Source organism: Pelodiscus sinensis, chromosome 4 (assembly GCF_052426305.1).
Source record: "Pelodiscus sinensis isolate ZL-2025 chromosome 4, ASM5242630v1, whole genome shotgun sequence".
Lineage (NCBI taxonomy): Eukaryota > Metazoa > Chordata > Testudines > Trionychidae > Pelodiscus > Pelodiscus sinensis.
The window spans coordinates 54,321,480-54,337,626 of record NC_143055.1 but is presented as its reverse complement, the minus strand read 5'-3'; the positions used below and the strand labels follow the sequence as shown (position 1 = coordinate 54,337,626).

Here is a 16,147-nt window from a genome sequence, read left to right as displayed (position 1 = left end):
TCTTGTATTGTCTGTGAGTATCTACCAATACCACCCCAAAATGCACAAGGACCACCATGAAAGCTAAATGGACTGCCCAAAGATCTGTGATATTTACATAGACGCTTACATCCTAGGGACAGCAAAAGCACTGAGCACTATCCAACCCTGTTGCTTTCTGATATGTAATCTGGAATGCTGTATCATGTACGTGAACACCACCCAGTTTCCTAGATATATGAGGAATATCTGAGCCATAGTGAGAGACTGGGTCTTAGAAACAAGAGCAATGAGTCACATTGTTTGGCATTTCCACTCTGGCAGGAACATCCTGACTTCCCCCAATGAATTCTACTCTTAACATGAGTCAGGACAGAATATTCTGTATTAAGAGACCCATAACATCAAAAATGGACAGAATAGTGGCTATGGGGTAAGGCACTTAAGACCTAGACTAACCCTCCCACAAGCTAGTCATCAAGGTGTCAGAATACATTTTCAGCCAAACATGTCTATCTTCTTGCTTCTTTCAATTTTACAGTAATAGGAACACAAGGCCTCATCTCTTTGTTGTTGTTGTTGTTGTTAGTTGCAGCAATTACCAGGAGCCTGGAGGAGAGAGGTTATAGAAGTGCTCAAATCCCTTTCAAGGGACATAACATTTTTTCCCCATCCTTTTAGTATAGAAAGACAGGGAAGATGGGATCTACCATGAAGTCCTGACTAGTTCTAGGAAAGCCTCCTTAATGGGGATAGCTTACACTAGAAGATCCTGGAGAGGGTAAAATGTCTATTGGCCTGTGAAATCTTTCCTGCACCTCTTCTGGATGGATATCTAGAGGTTCAGCCACTCTCGTCAAAGTCTCGAGGCAGACTCAATCACTAGTACTGTCTCATCAGGCAATGAAGAAGAGGAGGCTAAGGGTTGCTGAGGATATCCTTCCTCCAACTCTTTCACAGGAGAGTCCTCACCATGCCCTTCCTCCTAAACAATACTGGTGTAACCCCCCTTTTTCTCCCTGGGTTATTGGGGAGCAGGTCACACTCACAGGTGTGCCTGGGCACCTGATGTTTTAACCCAAAAGAGATCTTGAACACCCCAGTGGTGATGGGTGTTTAGTTGGGGAAAGCCCTATCCACCCCCTTGCTGGAGTCCCTTGCTTGTAATGAACGTAAAATGGTGGTGCCTCCACCTGGCTGGCCTTGTACACACTCACTGGTGTGCCTTGAGAGCCTCCAGGAACATACTCATTCCAACATAAATCTGGATCTAATTCCAGAACAACTACAAATCATATACATCTAATAGAATACTTTAAAATAAACAATCTTTACTTAATTTAAATAAACAGGGATTAACAGATTTAGCAATGAATAGCATTAACAAAACACATAACAATAATTGAAGCTTATATAGCTAACATTTGTACTAACAGTGACCCCACCCCAGAGCGTGCACACCCCTGGACTCACAGGCCCAGACGCTTGCGTTGGCGCACTGATGTTGCAGCTGTAGTGGAGATTCGGTCCAGGCTAGACAGCAGCTCTGTCCCAGGCAGCACTTTTTCAACAAGGCCCAGAAACTTACTGCCTCATGCTGTGCCTATTGGAAGCAGCCTGCTAAATCCCAGTTCCAACAGGCATCTAGTCCCAGTCTGTAGCTGCATCCAACAGCCCCTGAACTGGATCAATGTCCTTGGCAGCAGCCTGGCTCCCCCTTCGGTTTCAAACTCCAAGGCAGCATCCCACACTGTTAGGCCTCTTTTCTTCAAGCACATGGCGAGAGGAAGACCTCTCTCACACAAGAGTCCTTACTTCCTGTTTTTCCCAAGAGCTCATGGGAATTGTAGTCTGGATTGTAGCACACAGGGTCTTTTCAGAATAAAACAGAAGCCCCTTTAGTAAGGGGACTACACTGGTATCAGAGGAGGGGAAACAGTGGCCTCATAACTGTAAAAGGGCAGGAAGGCAATAGAGAGGCTCTCAAATGTGGCGAGAAACCTCAAAGGGGTCCAAAAGGGCCAATTATAGGGAGGCAGGACCCAGTTATGGGTAGGCAATTAGCCCTTACCACAAGGCTGTGGCTGGTGTTGTGGGAGAAAGGCACCAAACTGGACCTGCTGGGCACACTCCGGTGGAGACTCAAAAGATCTAACCTGTGAGTCTGATGAGGAGTGCACTTCCTCAGATAATGGACCTATTAGATAACTGACCTATTAGTACTAGGGAGACCATAATTGAGTCTGTAGATGAGGGTACTGCCAAGATCATTGATGGCTTCCCTCTAGATGGAATGCTGCTGAGAAGTTCCACAACTGTGGACGCCACCAGCACCAAATGGTGCTCTGAGGCAGAAGTCAGAATCTCAAGAACATGCACTTCCTGGTACTTTAGGAGACTCCTGAATAGGAGGGGAAACCAACGCTGATGAGTTGAATAGTCTTCTGTCAGTGTTGAAAGCCGCAAATATAGAAATACTGGGAAGAGCTCCTGAGATTCTAAAAAGTACACCAACCTTTCAGGGTTTGGTCTCAATGTACCATTTCTGGGCTTTGGAATCAGCAATCCCAATTGGCTTACAGACTGTGTTTTGGGTGCATCGTCTTTGAACATACTCCTGAATCTTTGCCCCGGCTCAGGGCCTTCACCATAGACACTGAACTCCCCAGTACCAAGTTTTTGGGAGGCTTACGTAGTCTTTTTTTAGAACTGCCAATGAGGCTAAGCCTCTGGACTCTTTCAGAACAGGGGGAGCACTCATGACTAACTTGGATGTACTTACTACCCGTTCCAAGTGGGAAGGGTGCTATGCCATGGGAATGACAGACTCCATGAGCAGGTATTGAGCCTGGTAGCCAGGAGAATAAGACCTTAGTCAGGTATTCAATGAGGAACCTTGAACCCCACTGGTCTCGTTATTGGATTTTAAAATGAGCAGACAGATCACTGTTGCATCCACAGGTGGTGTTTGCCCCAAATTCTGTACAAAGTGGGCCATGTTAGGTGTCAAATGAAAGCTTAGGCTTTGCTGATTCTATGTATGATACTCATGTATTCTAGGATTTTTGAACGTGGCGTTATGGATATGGGCCCTGTTTTTGTATTGTAAATGTTCTTTGTCTGGGAGGGAACAATGGGTCTGGACTGCCTATTGTGAGGAAGGATTGTTCAGTGAATGGCTGTGCTAACAAACACTGCTTCATGGACAATGACTCTCACAGTGGCCAATACACACCTGAAGAATTCATCTGGAAGCCTGCAGACCAGCCAGTGCATAATGGTTACCTGCATGTCAAACAGATAGGACACTTGATCATGTGACCAGTTCCAGTTTGGGAGACACCAGGAATATAAAACTGCCATGAGACATCTCCATCTTGTCTTCAATCTTGCTCCTGATTCCAAATGCACCTTTGCTAGGGACAGAGAGCCGGGAAGGACTGCTGACCCATCCTGATGCAGGATGTACACCAGACTTTTAAGCTAGCAGTTTGTAACATCTCTGCTAAGAGCCTGCATCAAGAACTTAGTGACTGATATATGTAATGTATTCTCCTTAATCTCACTCTCAACCTTTTCTTTCTTTTATAAATAAACGTTTAGATTTTAGATTCTAAATGATTGGTCCTGTGTGTTCTTGTGGGTAAGATCTAATGTGTAAATTGGCTTGGGACTGTGGCTAGTTCCTTGGAACTGGAAGGATCTGTTCAGAGTTGGTGAGATCAGATTTTATAACCTCTCACTTGTGTGTAAAATATAGGTCAGACTGTGGCACTGGGAAAGCTGGAGTGTGAGGGGTTTTGCTTGTGAGGCTTCCTGCTGGACAGATTGGCAGCTGAAGTGCTCAGTGTGACTGATTTGTGGCCTATGTGGGAAAGGTCTCCAGTTGAAGGCTGTCAGTAGCCCTGGTTTTGAGCAACTCGCCCTGAGCTGATGCCTTCAGCAGTGCCCAGACCTGGCCCAGTCTGTCATACCACTCAAGTTTAGAGAAAAATTTCTCTAAATTTATTCTGATGTCTATGTATGTACATATACACTATATGAGATTAAAAACGAACTACAGGTAATATGCATATTGAAGAGGGAAGACTTGCAGATGCAAAGGCTGCATCTCTAAAAACTACCATTGCAGATGGTAGGAAGGAACTGAGGGTATCAGGGGCAGGATGGCTTTATATAAATGCATGTAGTGGTACCAGGCACCAGAGGGCACTCTCAGTGCTCTACAGGTACTTGTGAGGGGAAAAGGTCTGAAAAACATCCACAAGGTGCATAAACATCTACATGAACTTTCATATTCACTTGAAAAACTTTCTTGTTTCAGCAAGGAATCAGGGGTAAACTCAAGAGCAAGAGGAAGATAATCCATAGCAGACTATGGTAATTCGGAGATAAGGAACAGCCAAAAGCAGCCAGAGGGAGGGACCCATACATTTCGAAAAACCTCTAGACAGCCTCTAGCTTATATAGGCTGAATCACTAAAATCTGGGACTCTCTGGTCCAGCAATATCTGTGGTCTGGCAGGACCACAGATATTTCTGGACGAGAGAGCCTGGATTTTCCAGGTTCTTGGGGTGGGCTGGTGTTGGGGAGCACCACTGTTATCTCTATGGTCTGGGACCACTCAGGTTCCAAAAGCACCAAACGAGAGAGGTCCCACCTCAACCAGTGGTTATACCAATCAATAGAATTGAGCCTCTTCAGAGTAACCAGCACAGATTCTTGCTTAATGGATCTGAAATTTGCTATCAGAGTAACACCGGCCAGACTACCCCTCTGTCAAACTTGAAAACAAGTGATCCCTTAAAACCTTAGAAACCAACCCCATTCTCAAAAATGTGTTTGGACATAGTCATCCTATAACCATGGGTCATGACTGTTCCTAAACTTAAATACCAGATAATTTCCTAAGGCCTATGAAATCCAATAAGGTATGTATTTTCAAAACATCCATCTGCTGGTTGGGGGGGGGGGGGGGGTGAGTGTCCATTTGCTTCTTACATTTATGTGAGGTTTCACTAGGTTTACCTCTTTGAAACAATTACCCTTTGTACACTTCTGGATCGGTTTTCAGAAAGGATTCTTAAAATGTGGCTTGTCTGCTCAAAACTAACAAGTTAGGAGGGGTTTGTTTATTTTTGACAAGAACTCTAGACTCTAGGTTTGTAGTTTTGTGATTTGCTTCCTATTTAAATCCTCAGAACATCCTTTTCAGTAAGCCTGACTAATCATAGAATCATAGAACACTAGAACTGGAAGGGACCTTAAGAGGTCATCTAGTCCAGTCCTCATGGCAGGACTCAGTACTGTAGACCATCCCTGATAGATAGACATCTATCTAACCTGTTCTTAAGAATTTCAAGAATACAGAAGCACATTTTGGCTGAAGAAAACTGTATTTGCTCAGGTTCTGATTCATTAAGGTACAGGCAGTCCCCGGGTTACGTACAAGATAGGGACTGTAGGTTTGTTCTTAAGTTGAATCTGTATGTAAGTCGGAACTGGCGTCCAGATTCAGACACTGCTGAAACTGACCGCCAGTTCTGACTTACATACAGAATCAACTTAAGAACCCCAGGCGTCCCCAAGTCAGCTGCTGCTGAAACTGATCAGCAGCTGATTGCAGGAAGCCCGGGGCAGAGCAACTCTGCCTGGGGCTTCCTGTAGTCAGCGCTGGTCAGTTTCAGCAGAAGCTGACTTGGGGACGCCTGGGGCAGAGCAGCTGGGGTGCTACTGGACCAACCCAGCAGCACCCCATCTGCTCTGCCCCAGATGTCCTGATTCAGCCGCTGCTGAAACTGACCAGCAGCGGCTGAATCAGGACCTGGGGCAGAGCAGCTGGGGTGCTGCCGGGTTGGTCCAGTAGTGCCCACGGGCGCTGCAGGACCAATCGGCAGCGCCCCAGCTGCTCTGCCCCAGAGTCCAAAACAAAAGCCTGGTCTGCTGGGGGGGGGGGGGGGAAGCACACTAGCTGCCCCCCCCCCCCCAGCAGACCAGGGACACGGGGAGCAGAGCCGCAGCGGCAGCGGGGTGCCGCGCCTCTGAGGCTTTGCTCTGGCAAAGCCTCTGAGGCGCGGGACCCCCCCCCCCCCCCGGCTGCGGCTTCAGTCAGGGTGCCTGTGGTCTGCTGGGGACCATCCCCAGCAGACCACAGGCACCGGGTCTCATGCGGCAGCAGCGGGGGTTCCCGCGCTTCTGAGGCTTTGCTCTGGCAAAGCCTCAGAAGCGCAGGAACCCGCCCGCTGCTGCCGCTTGGGTCCGGTGCCTGTGGTCTGCTGGGGATGGTCCCCAGCAGACCACAGGCACCGGCACCCAAGTGGCAGCAGCAGCGGTTCCCGCGCTTCCGAGGCTTTGCTCTGGCAAAGCCTCAGAAGCGCGGGAACCCGCCCGGTGCCCCTGGTCTGCTGGAGACGGTCTCCAGCAGACCAGGGGCACCGGAGCAGCTTACGAACGGGGCTTTCTCGCCCCGACTTCCGGGGCGAGAAAGCTCCGTTCGTAAGTGCGGATCCGACATAAGTCGGATCCGCGTAAGTCGGGGACTGCCTGTATTCAATCACATGCTTAACATTATGTATGTGAATAGTTCTGTGGACTTAAATGGGACTGTTTGCATACTTAACGTTAGTCACATTTTAAGTGAAAAGAGGCCTTAGGGAATGAGACTCTGGGTTGGATAATTTTATAATCCCGTAACTACAAGTATAATGTAGAAGCTGTTGAGCCTTCCTAGGCACCTTGAAAGTTCTCTCATACTGGGAAAGATGTTAGACAGCATAGGAGAATTGCACACAGTCATGAAGCAATGGGTAGTTCCACTCTTGTATCAGAGTCTTGGACACCCCCTTAACTCTATTATGTAATGATAAATCCAAATTAATCCCACTTATCACTGTATATATGTATATAGAAATGAGGCTATGACAGACTACTTGGTGACAGGTCCCTCTTATTTTATGTAACTTTCAATGCAACTCACCACAACAAACACATGCTTTACAGGATATTTATCACTAAATTGTAAAGTATCTAAAGGAAGCTCTCAACTTGTCAAGATCCATAATCACTATGAGATATGAATGGGTAATATTTAATGTGTTTATATTGAAAATATTCTTTATAGACATAGAACAGAAATTAGTCCCCAGGAGGTAATGTGCCCTGGAGATGACTCATTCGAGCAAGAGAGAACTGTCACCTCTCTAAATCAGCCACTGAGATAATGCAAAGTTGTATCATCTGCCTTTGCCACATCTCAGAACAGTCAATGGGAAATCATGGAAGACAATTGCAAATGAACTGAACCACTTGGCAGTAACACAACACAACATCATAGCAGGCAGATCACTCTGGCTATGAATAGAGACAAAACTCTGTTCAAGAATAACAAATGGCAGGTATCAGGATATTAGACAGGTAGCCATGTTAGTCTGTTTCAGCAAAAGCAACAAGGAGTCCACACTTTAAAGGCTAGGGAGATACAATCTTGATTTAGTTCTTAGTTCTTGTGAAACCAGACATCTCTGCAACAGATTGATCTTTTGGGGAGAAAAGGTAACTGATAATAAGTGTATATCCAGATTCATGCTTTGTGATTGTTTTATTTTTCAACCTGTTGTTTCCATTACTCTCTCATTTCTAAATATTTATTGGGATTAAATATTTATTCTTTTTAAAATAACCCTATGTTTGTTTTTTATAAGCACAGAGCGCTGATAATAAGTACTGTATGAGCTACAGGAGTTAGAATTTAAGGTAAAACTGGTAAACGGAAGTACACTGCACTAATGGAGGCAGAGAACCTTGAATTTATATGAGTAACCAGGGTCAAAAGCTAGATATCACAGAGGAATAATTCAAAGGGATTTAAAAATGTATTTATTGTTAACCTGTAAGGCAAAGTTAGGTCTGGCATAGCTCAGAGTATAGAACTTAAGGGGCTGAAAAATGTTAAGATGCTTACACCCAGCTGTCTCTCACACAAAAAAGGGAATTCCTTTCACTGCAGAAGTGAAAAACAAGATGGCTTGTAGTTCTGGGTACTTAAGAACTATCAGAAAGCCTAAATGGCAACAAACACTTACTGGGAATACAAAGGATTGTTTAAGCAGGGACTGAAGGATTGCTGCAATGCAGCTTGCTGAAGTTGTTTAGTCCTGCATGATAATTAACTGTTGCTATGTAAATACAGTTCATTCTGGGATGGGGAAGGAAGTCAAGGTGTGGTTATGTAAATCCAATTCAGCCAGGGCTGATGGAGGATCAGTAGTTCGAATGGAATGTTACGTATTGTAACTAATTTGGCTGTTGTGGGGGTCACAAACCATGTTACCCACAAATGTAGGAACTGTAAAATATGACATCAGTGCTTGCAGGAGAAACATCATCATTGTAAGGGGTCTCAGATAAACAAGCCTCTCCCTTCCAGAGTTGAGTGAACTAAGTTGGGGGGAAGGGCTTGAGCCAGCCTGCTTCATGCCTGCCAGTTGTGAACTGTAAGACTGGTTCAACTTGTTTCTTTTTCTCCCTGTTCTAAGGATAGACCTATGGTGACCATATTTTCTGAACAATAATTAGGGACACATTAGCCACATCCTCTGACCCCCATTAGCCACACCTCTGTAGGTAACACTCCCAGGGTACGTCTACACTAGCTCGGTAGTTCAAGCTAGGGTAGGGTAATTAGGACAAGCGGAGTTGCAAATGAAGCCCGGGATTTAAGTATCCCAGGCTTCATCTGCATGTTCCCGGGTGCCGCCATTTTTAAATCCCCCTTAGTCCGAATTCTGTGCCCGCGGCTACAAGCGGCATGGAGTAGGTAGTTCGAATTAAAGATCCTAATTCGAACTACCATTACTCCTCATGAGTAGCTGCGGGCACGGAGTTTGGACTAAGGGGGATTTAAAAATGGTGGCACCTGGGAACATGCAAATGAAGCCTGGGATATTTAAATCCTGGGCTTCATTTGCAACTCCACTTGCCCTAATTACCCTACCTACCTCAAACTAACGAGCTAGTGTAGACGTACCCTCAGGGTGAAGATGGACACATGACCAGAAGTAAAATGTGTCATGTGGCCCCCTCTAAGAACTTTTCCCACTCATCCTCCTAGGGATGAGTTTGGCCCCCACCCAATGCTCCTCATGCAACTATCCTGCAATTGCATTAACTCAATTTGTGTCACATTAACATGGGGGTGGGGGAGGAGGAGGAATGCTGGGGGAACCATTCCCTCTAAGAGTTTCCTGCGATGAGCAGAATGAATTTTGTTCTGTACACCAGTACTGAGTTCATGTGGCTTGTTTGGATGTGCCACTGTGGCATCCAAGTTATTAATAAATCCCAACAGGTTTTCCGGGACATTTGCTGCCTTTATTGTGACACCGGGACAGTACCCTTAAATCCGGGACTGTCCCAGAAAAAAAGGGATATATGGTCACCGTAGATAGACCTAAAGCAACTCCATCAGGACTCTTTTTGTTAGCTGGAATCTTTTGGCCAGTCTAGGTGGTGGCTAAAAGTTGAAATCACAAAGAGCTGCAGTCATTGGTTTGGCCTAGAGCCAGACCAATTGCAACCAGTGGGCAGCCAGTAGGAGCAGCGGCTGGCAGGAATGACTGGTGGGTGGGCCACTAGGAGCAATGGGATGTGGCCAGCAGGGCGGCTGGCAGGACTAACAAGCAGGCGGCCGGTAGGAGCAGCAGGAGGCGGCCAGCAGGGTGGCTGGCAGGAATGACCTGTGGGTGGCCGGTAGAATCAGTGTCAGGCGACCAGCTGAAGAAGCGGCTGGCTGAGCAAGCGGACCACAGGAGCAACACAAAGGTGGCATGGCCTCAGGCTCAATGAGTGGAGTCATCAGGGTGATATGTTGGGGTCTGCACTGACTGGACAGAGCTGTAAGTGGGGCATCTGAAGTGGGGTACAGAGAAAGTTTGGGTAAGTGAATGGAACCCTACATCGTTGGACTAGTGAGCGTGAGAGGCAAAGGACATTGCTCAATCCATTTGAGCTGGGACCATTACTCGTGGGGCGTTATGAACTCTGTTTGTGGTAATTTCCCAAGCTAATGCCGTGTAACCTCTCTCCCTCTTTCATTAAAAGTTTTTCTTCTACACTCACACTCTGTACTTGCGAGCAGGGAAGCACTGCCTCTCAGAGACATCCGAGAGTGTGTGAATTTCCCAGGCTTCTGGGTGGAGGCTCAAGCCAGTTCTCTGTGAGATGGATGAAAAGGGACACATAGATATTGAACCCAGCCCTGGCTGCTGCCGGCACGACCTGGCAGAAGGGTTACATTGTTTTAAAGAAGTAAAACAATTAATTTAAGTAGGAGCTCTTAAAGTTGTGGAACTTAATGAAATAATTGTATAAATTAATAAAATATGTCAAAGGTAAAAATGTATCACATGTAGAAATTGATATATCGTATCACAGAAGGAAGACACTGTGGTTAGCACCCACAAGGCACAGAGGTATTGATCTATCTCCCAAAGACTTAAGGTAGAACCCCACTTCTTACGCTGTACATCACTTAAAATGTAGTTAATGGGATTGTGTGGAGGAATGGGAAAAGAAGAGCAAAAGAATCTGTTTTACAGTGTGTATATTACCTGCAAACAGAACATTGTCTCTGTGGCTGGAGAGCAGTGAACATTACAATAACAGAGTAGTTACGAGGTGGAGCCTTCACAAATCTTCTGAATTTGTCTCCATTCATGCGGATAACTGAGCGCCGGGAGCTCCATTCCATGAGTTGTTCCACCTTTTCCGCTAACAGATTCTGTAATCAAATATAAGGAGGAGGCATGTTAAATACAAGCACCATGGAACTAAATTCCATCCTGGATTGAACTGGGACCCAACTGTTTTCAGGGAATCAGCATTCAGATACCCAATAGAAGAATCTGACCCTTATTCTATTTACCTTTAACAGCAGCTGAGTTAAAGACCTTTTACACATATAATTGAATTTGGTTTGAAAAAAAGTTGATAACTTGTAAGTTATTATTTAAGAAAAACATTTTTTTCAAATCCTTGTTGGAATAGCACTACTGTACAGATATCTACATCTAGAGAAAGATGCACGTATGACCTTCTTAGCATGCAACATATGTCATTGTTCTCTATTAAAACAGATTTTCATACAGTTGCAATCTGTACAAAAAATTATTTCGGAGTATAGTATTGTGTTACATGTGTTTTGTAACACTCTAGTCATTTCAGGACAATCATGTCCATTCAGATCTCAAAAAAGGGAAAATGGAGCTGGAAGGGCCAGAAAAAAGGAAGCTGCCTCTTTTTATAACACAATAATTAGTTTAACTTAACAGCAGACCAAAAAAAAAAAAAAAAAAAAAAAAAAAAAATCGGGATTTCCTTACAAGTGTCTACCATATTGCTACTGCACTGAAGTTCTACTTATTAGTAAGTGTTGGCATTTTATTGCAGACAGGATTGTAATAATTGGTCTTAAAAATAATTGGTCTCAAAAATTTACCCTAATTGTGAGTTCTACTGTAAAAAGTCTGAGAAAGTTCCTAAGATATCACAACAAATGTTGATGGGGAAAGGTACAAAAAAGAAGACAGAAAAACTGAATTAACCAAACAAAATGACCTACTGAGCTAATTCAAGAATGGTATTATTACAGGCAGTCCCCGAGTTACCCGGATCCGACTTATGTCGGATCCGCAGTTACGAACGGGGCACTTCCTCTACCTGGTCTCGAGCAGACCAGGGAGAGGAAGCAAAGCGGCGGCGGAACGCGCGGCCAGCTGACAGCCCAGCTGTCAGCTGGCCGCGCGCTCCACTCTGCTCCCCCCCCCCCCGTCTGCAGACCAGGGGGAGGGGGAGCAGAGCGGAGCAGAGCAGAGCGGCTGGGCTGTCAGCTGGCCGCGCGTTCTGCCGCTCTGCTCTGCTCCCCCTCCCCCTCCCCCTCCCCCTGGTCTGCAGACCAGGGGGAGAGGGAGCAGAGCGGAGCACGCGGCCAGCTGACAGCCCAGATGCGTCTGGGCTGTCAGCTGGCCGCGCGTTCCGCTGCTCTGCTCTACTCTGCTCCCCCTCCCCCTGGTCTGCAGACCTGGGGGACGGGGAGCAAAGCAGAGCAAAGCCACGGAGCCCGAGGGCAGCAGGATAGCCACGGCGCGTCTGGGCTGTCCCGCTGCCCCCGTGCTCCGCGGCTTTGCTCCGGACGCCTGTGGTACAGCAGCTGGGGCGCTGCCGGTTAGTCCCGTAGCGCCGCTCTGGGTGCCACTGGACCAACCCAGCAGCACCCCAGCTGCTCTGCCCCAGGTGTCCCCTAGTCAGCAGCTGCTGAAAATGACCAGTGGCTGACTACAGGAAGCCCCTGCCCCGGGCTTCCTGGAATCAGCAGCTGATCAGTTTCAGCAGCAGCTGACTTGGGGATGCCTGGGGTTCTTAAGTTGAATCTGTATGTAAGTCAGAACTGGCGTCCAGATTCAGCCACTGTTGAAACTGATCAGTTTCAGCAGCGGCTGAATCTGGACTCCAGTTCCGACTTACATACAGATTCAACTTAAGAACAAACCTACAGTCCCTATCTTGTACGTAACCCGGGGACTGCCTGTATAATACTTAGTAAACAACAGCAGTGAGAGACAAGAAATCAGTGAACCAGAATTGGTGTGCTGGAGACTAGGCCTAATTAGTGGACAAAATAATAAAGGCATGGGCTATTTCACTCAACATTCCTTTGTGAGTTCTTTAAAAAAAAACCCACTATGGGGAGAAAAAACTGGCTACTAGATCAAGTTTCACCACCATAACTGCCAGTCTCATGATCTCCTGAGACCCCAGGCCTTCAACATCCTGTTTCTGAGAGGTGTCCTATCCAGAACAGGCAAAAAGGTACCCAGATGACATCACCATCTGCACTGGCTCCAGCTGCATCCCAAACATCATCTGGGATGAAATGGGATCAGACTTTAGCAACAACAGTGTCGGGCCATTGCAACTAACTTCTTCTCTTTGCCCCAAAAGGGATTGATATTGCCATCGTTGATACCAACTTGGAAACTATGAAACAATGGATATATCCTAACAAAAACTCTCTCTAGCTGAAGAGAAAAAGAGAACAAGAAATACTGTTAAAGCAAAAGACTTATTTAATACTTCACATTTCAAATGTTTTAATTGTTTGTCCTTTTCTTTATCTGTAATAAAAGGCTAAAATGATTTTAATGTTGTTTGCCATGGTACTTTATTAACACTATTTAAATGTTGGACACTGACTGAGTTATGTCACCTTTGGAACATCTAAGCCCTGATCTACACTAGACAGTTGTTTCAAATTAACCCCCCTCATTTAGAAATAACAGGTGCAGCATCCACACTACCAAGCCCATTATTTCAAAATAGAAGGCAGGTTGTTTCAAAATAAACTCCTGCTTTCCATGAGGAATAATGTTTATTTCAAAATAGTGGTAATGTGAACATTCCTGTGCTGCTATTTTGAAAAAGCTACCTCCCCAAGTCATTCAAAGTAGTTACTTCCCAGTGCTTCCTAGGTTCTAAGTCGAGGTAGCGTGTCCACATGAATTTAGTCCGAGACAGGCTCCCTTTAAGGCTTCCTTGTAGTGTGGACACGCTATTTCAAAATAGTTATTCTTGGAGTTATTATTTCACAATATGTTACTTGAAAATAATTTCTTGGTGGACATGCCCTAAATTAATACAACAGTTATCACAGCCTATAATTAACTGTGTCCAATACTTCATATAAGACCGTGTTCTCAGTTGCTCATAATTTTGCTAAGCTTTACCATTCCACCTGAAATTTCCCATAGCACATGTCTACCTCAGGCTGATGTCTTGGAAAATTCAGCTGAAACATTTTCTGAGAGTGAGGCTGTGGACAAAACATACTTACCCCCACTGAAAAATTCTAGTGATCTCTTTTGAGAAGCTATAGCTTTGGAGAAGGGATGTAAAATTTGGCAGGCCTTTATGTCAAGAATGAACTTTTTGTCTATTCCATGGATAATCCACCTAAATTAAGCCCAATTATAAGCCTTTGAAAATGTGCAATCTGCACATACTTAGCAGATTTATTAAAGTTTTACAACTACATTCCCTGAACAATCAGCTAGCAGTGAGCCTGCTCCAAAACCTGGAACAGCAGGATTTTCTTTACAATTGCAGAGCTGCTGCAGAGCCAGCTGCTGCTAGGTATCAGTGTTCTCTGTAAACTGATTGTATCCCTTTGGTATATATGATTATGACAGTTTTCTTCCACAATTTGATCTGAGGAAGTGGGTCTGGCCCATGAAAGCTCATCACCTAATAAACCATCCTGTTAGTCTTTAAAGTGCTGCATAGTCCTGTCTTTTGTTTCAGCAAGACCAGACTAACACGGCTACATCTCTATTACGACTCTATAAACTGTGTGCTCGTGCCGCAGCTTAGGATAGATTCTGATGCTGCCCAGATGATTAGCAGAGTGCCCAAAGCCAGGGTTTTTGTTGTTGTTGAGATTGTTTCACAGATGCCTACATGCACAGAAAAAATTATTCCACACATGGACGAAAATAATCTGTATATCAATGGAAAAGATTAGAGGGAACATTGCTATGTATCAGAATTGAGTACCCATGCTGGCAGTGTGGAGGGTAAAGCGGATTAATTCAGATGCAGAGGGAACAAGAAGTAGACAAAAAGGGCAAAAGAACAGATCAGAATAAAGATCCTTAAGCAAGATTATGGCTACAGGATGGCAGGGTTGGGGAGAGAGAAATCAGATCTGGGAAGATAGAATCCTGGTGGGGTAAGCAGGAGCTAAGATAGAGTAAAAAGACTGGGACTGCCTGGGCAAGGTCACGAGCAAGGAGCCAGAAAGGAAAACTTGGTGGAGAGAGCAATACTGAGATAAAATGAGGAGCTGGGGAAGGGGCAGACAGACTGGGAATGACTAGAGTGGGGAGAAAAAGGGAGGAGAAGAGACAACAGATAAGATAAGGAGATAAAGTGCGAGAAGAGAACTGGGATTGGCTGATCAACATAATGAACAACGAATTTAGGGTGTCTCTAGACTACAGGATTTTTTTTAAAAAAGTGGCCTTTTTTTGAAAAAACTTCTCCTGCATCTAGAATGCTGCTGCGTTCTTTCGAAAGTAAATCAAAAGAACACGGCAGTTTTTTTGACCGTGGAAAACCTCGTTTTACGAGGAATAATGCCTATTTTTGAAAGTGGTCTTTTGAAAAACGGCGCTATATAATGCAAACTGTGCTTTTTCGAAAGAGAGCATCCAGACTGCCTGGGTGCTCTCTTTCGAAAAAGCGGCTTTCTTTTTCAAACGTTGTAGTCTAGACGCTCTTTTTCGAAAGAGGCCTTTTTGACAGTATCTTTCAAAAAAGCCTCTTTCGAAAGAGGCTTGCAGTCTAGATGTAGCCTTAGTGAATGAAACAGATTAGGAGTAGGAGCCATTGAGGAAGGGGATGTGAATGGTGAGGGAGTGTGACTAGAGCAGAGCGAGAAGTGAGGTGAACCAGTGAACTGAATTTGGGATGAGAAGTCTGAGGAGTGGATACCAAGACTAGCTTGATGAGGAGAATAGAACAGAGATAAGGACCAAAAGGGTGGGGAAAAAACTAAATGGGAACAAGAACACATTAGACGGGATCAGGCACAAGGGGTGTGTCTAGACTACCTAGTTTTGTCGACAAAAGTGGACTTTTGTCGACAAAACAATACCAGCGTCTACACTACCGCGGAGTTCTGTCGACATAACGTCGACAGAACTCCGCGGTTTTGTCGACGCTGGTATACCTCATTTTACGAGGCATAACACTTTCTGTCGACAGAACTCTGTCGACAGAAGGTGTTATTGCCTGTAACACTGCGTCCAGACTACGGAGTTCTGTCGACAAAGCGCGGTAGTCTAGACAAAACTTCGGTCGACAAAACGCGGTAGTCTAGACATACCCACGGAGAAGAGCTTGGGGCAAATGATCATAAAAGTCTGTGCCTTCTGGAGCACAGTTCCCTCCAGAGCCTGCAACTGAACCACAATTCCTGAGTTTCACCATTCCCTGAATTAGAACCATCAGTTACTCTGTTAGCTGCAAGTGGCAAATGTCTGTGCAGAGGACCTAAATATTCTAATCCTGCTCATGAACCATCCAGGTATTGATAGGAAATTATGTAACAATATG

General features: G+C 45.3%; 1 protein-coding gene across 1 annotated transcript in view; it reads right to left on the bottom strand.

Moving 5' to 3' along the window:
* The window catches only part of TUSC3 (tumor suppressor candidate 3), a 274,534-nt gene that overhangs the window by 177,906 nt on the left and 80,481 nt on the right, over positions 1 to 16,147 (bottom strand). The window contains exon 2 of the mRNA XM_075930369.2: positions 10,588 to 10,757. Coding sequence (XP_075786484.1) covers positions 10,588 to 10,757 — 170 coding nt within the window. The remainder of the gene's footprint in view (positions 1 to 10,587; positions 10,758 to 16,147) is intronic.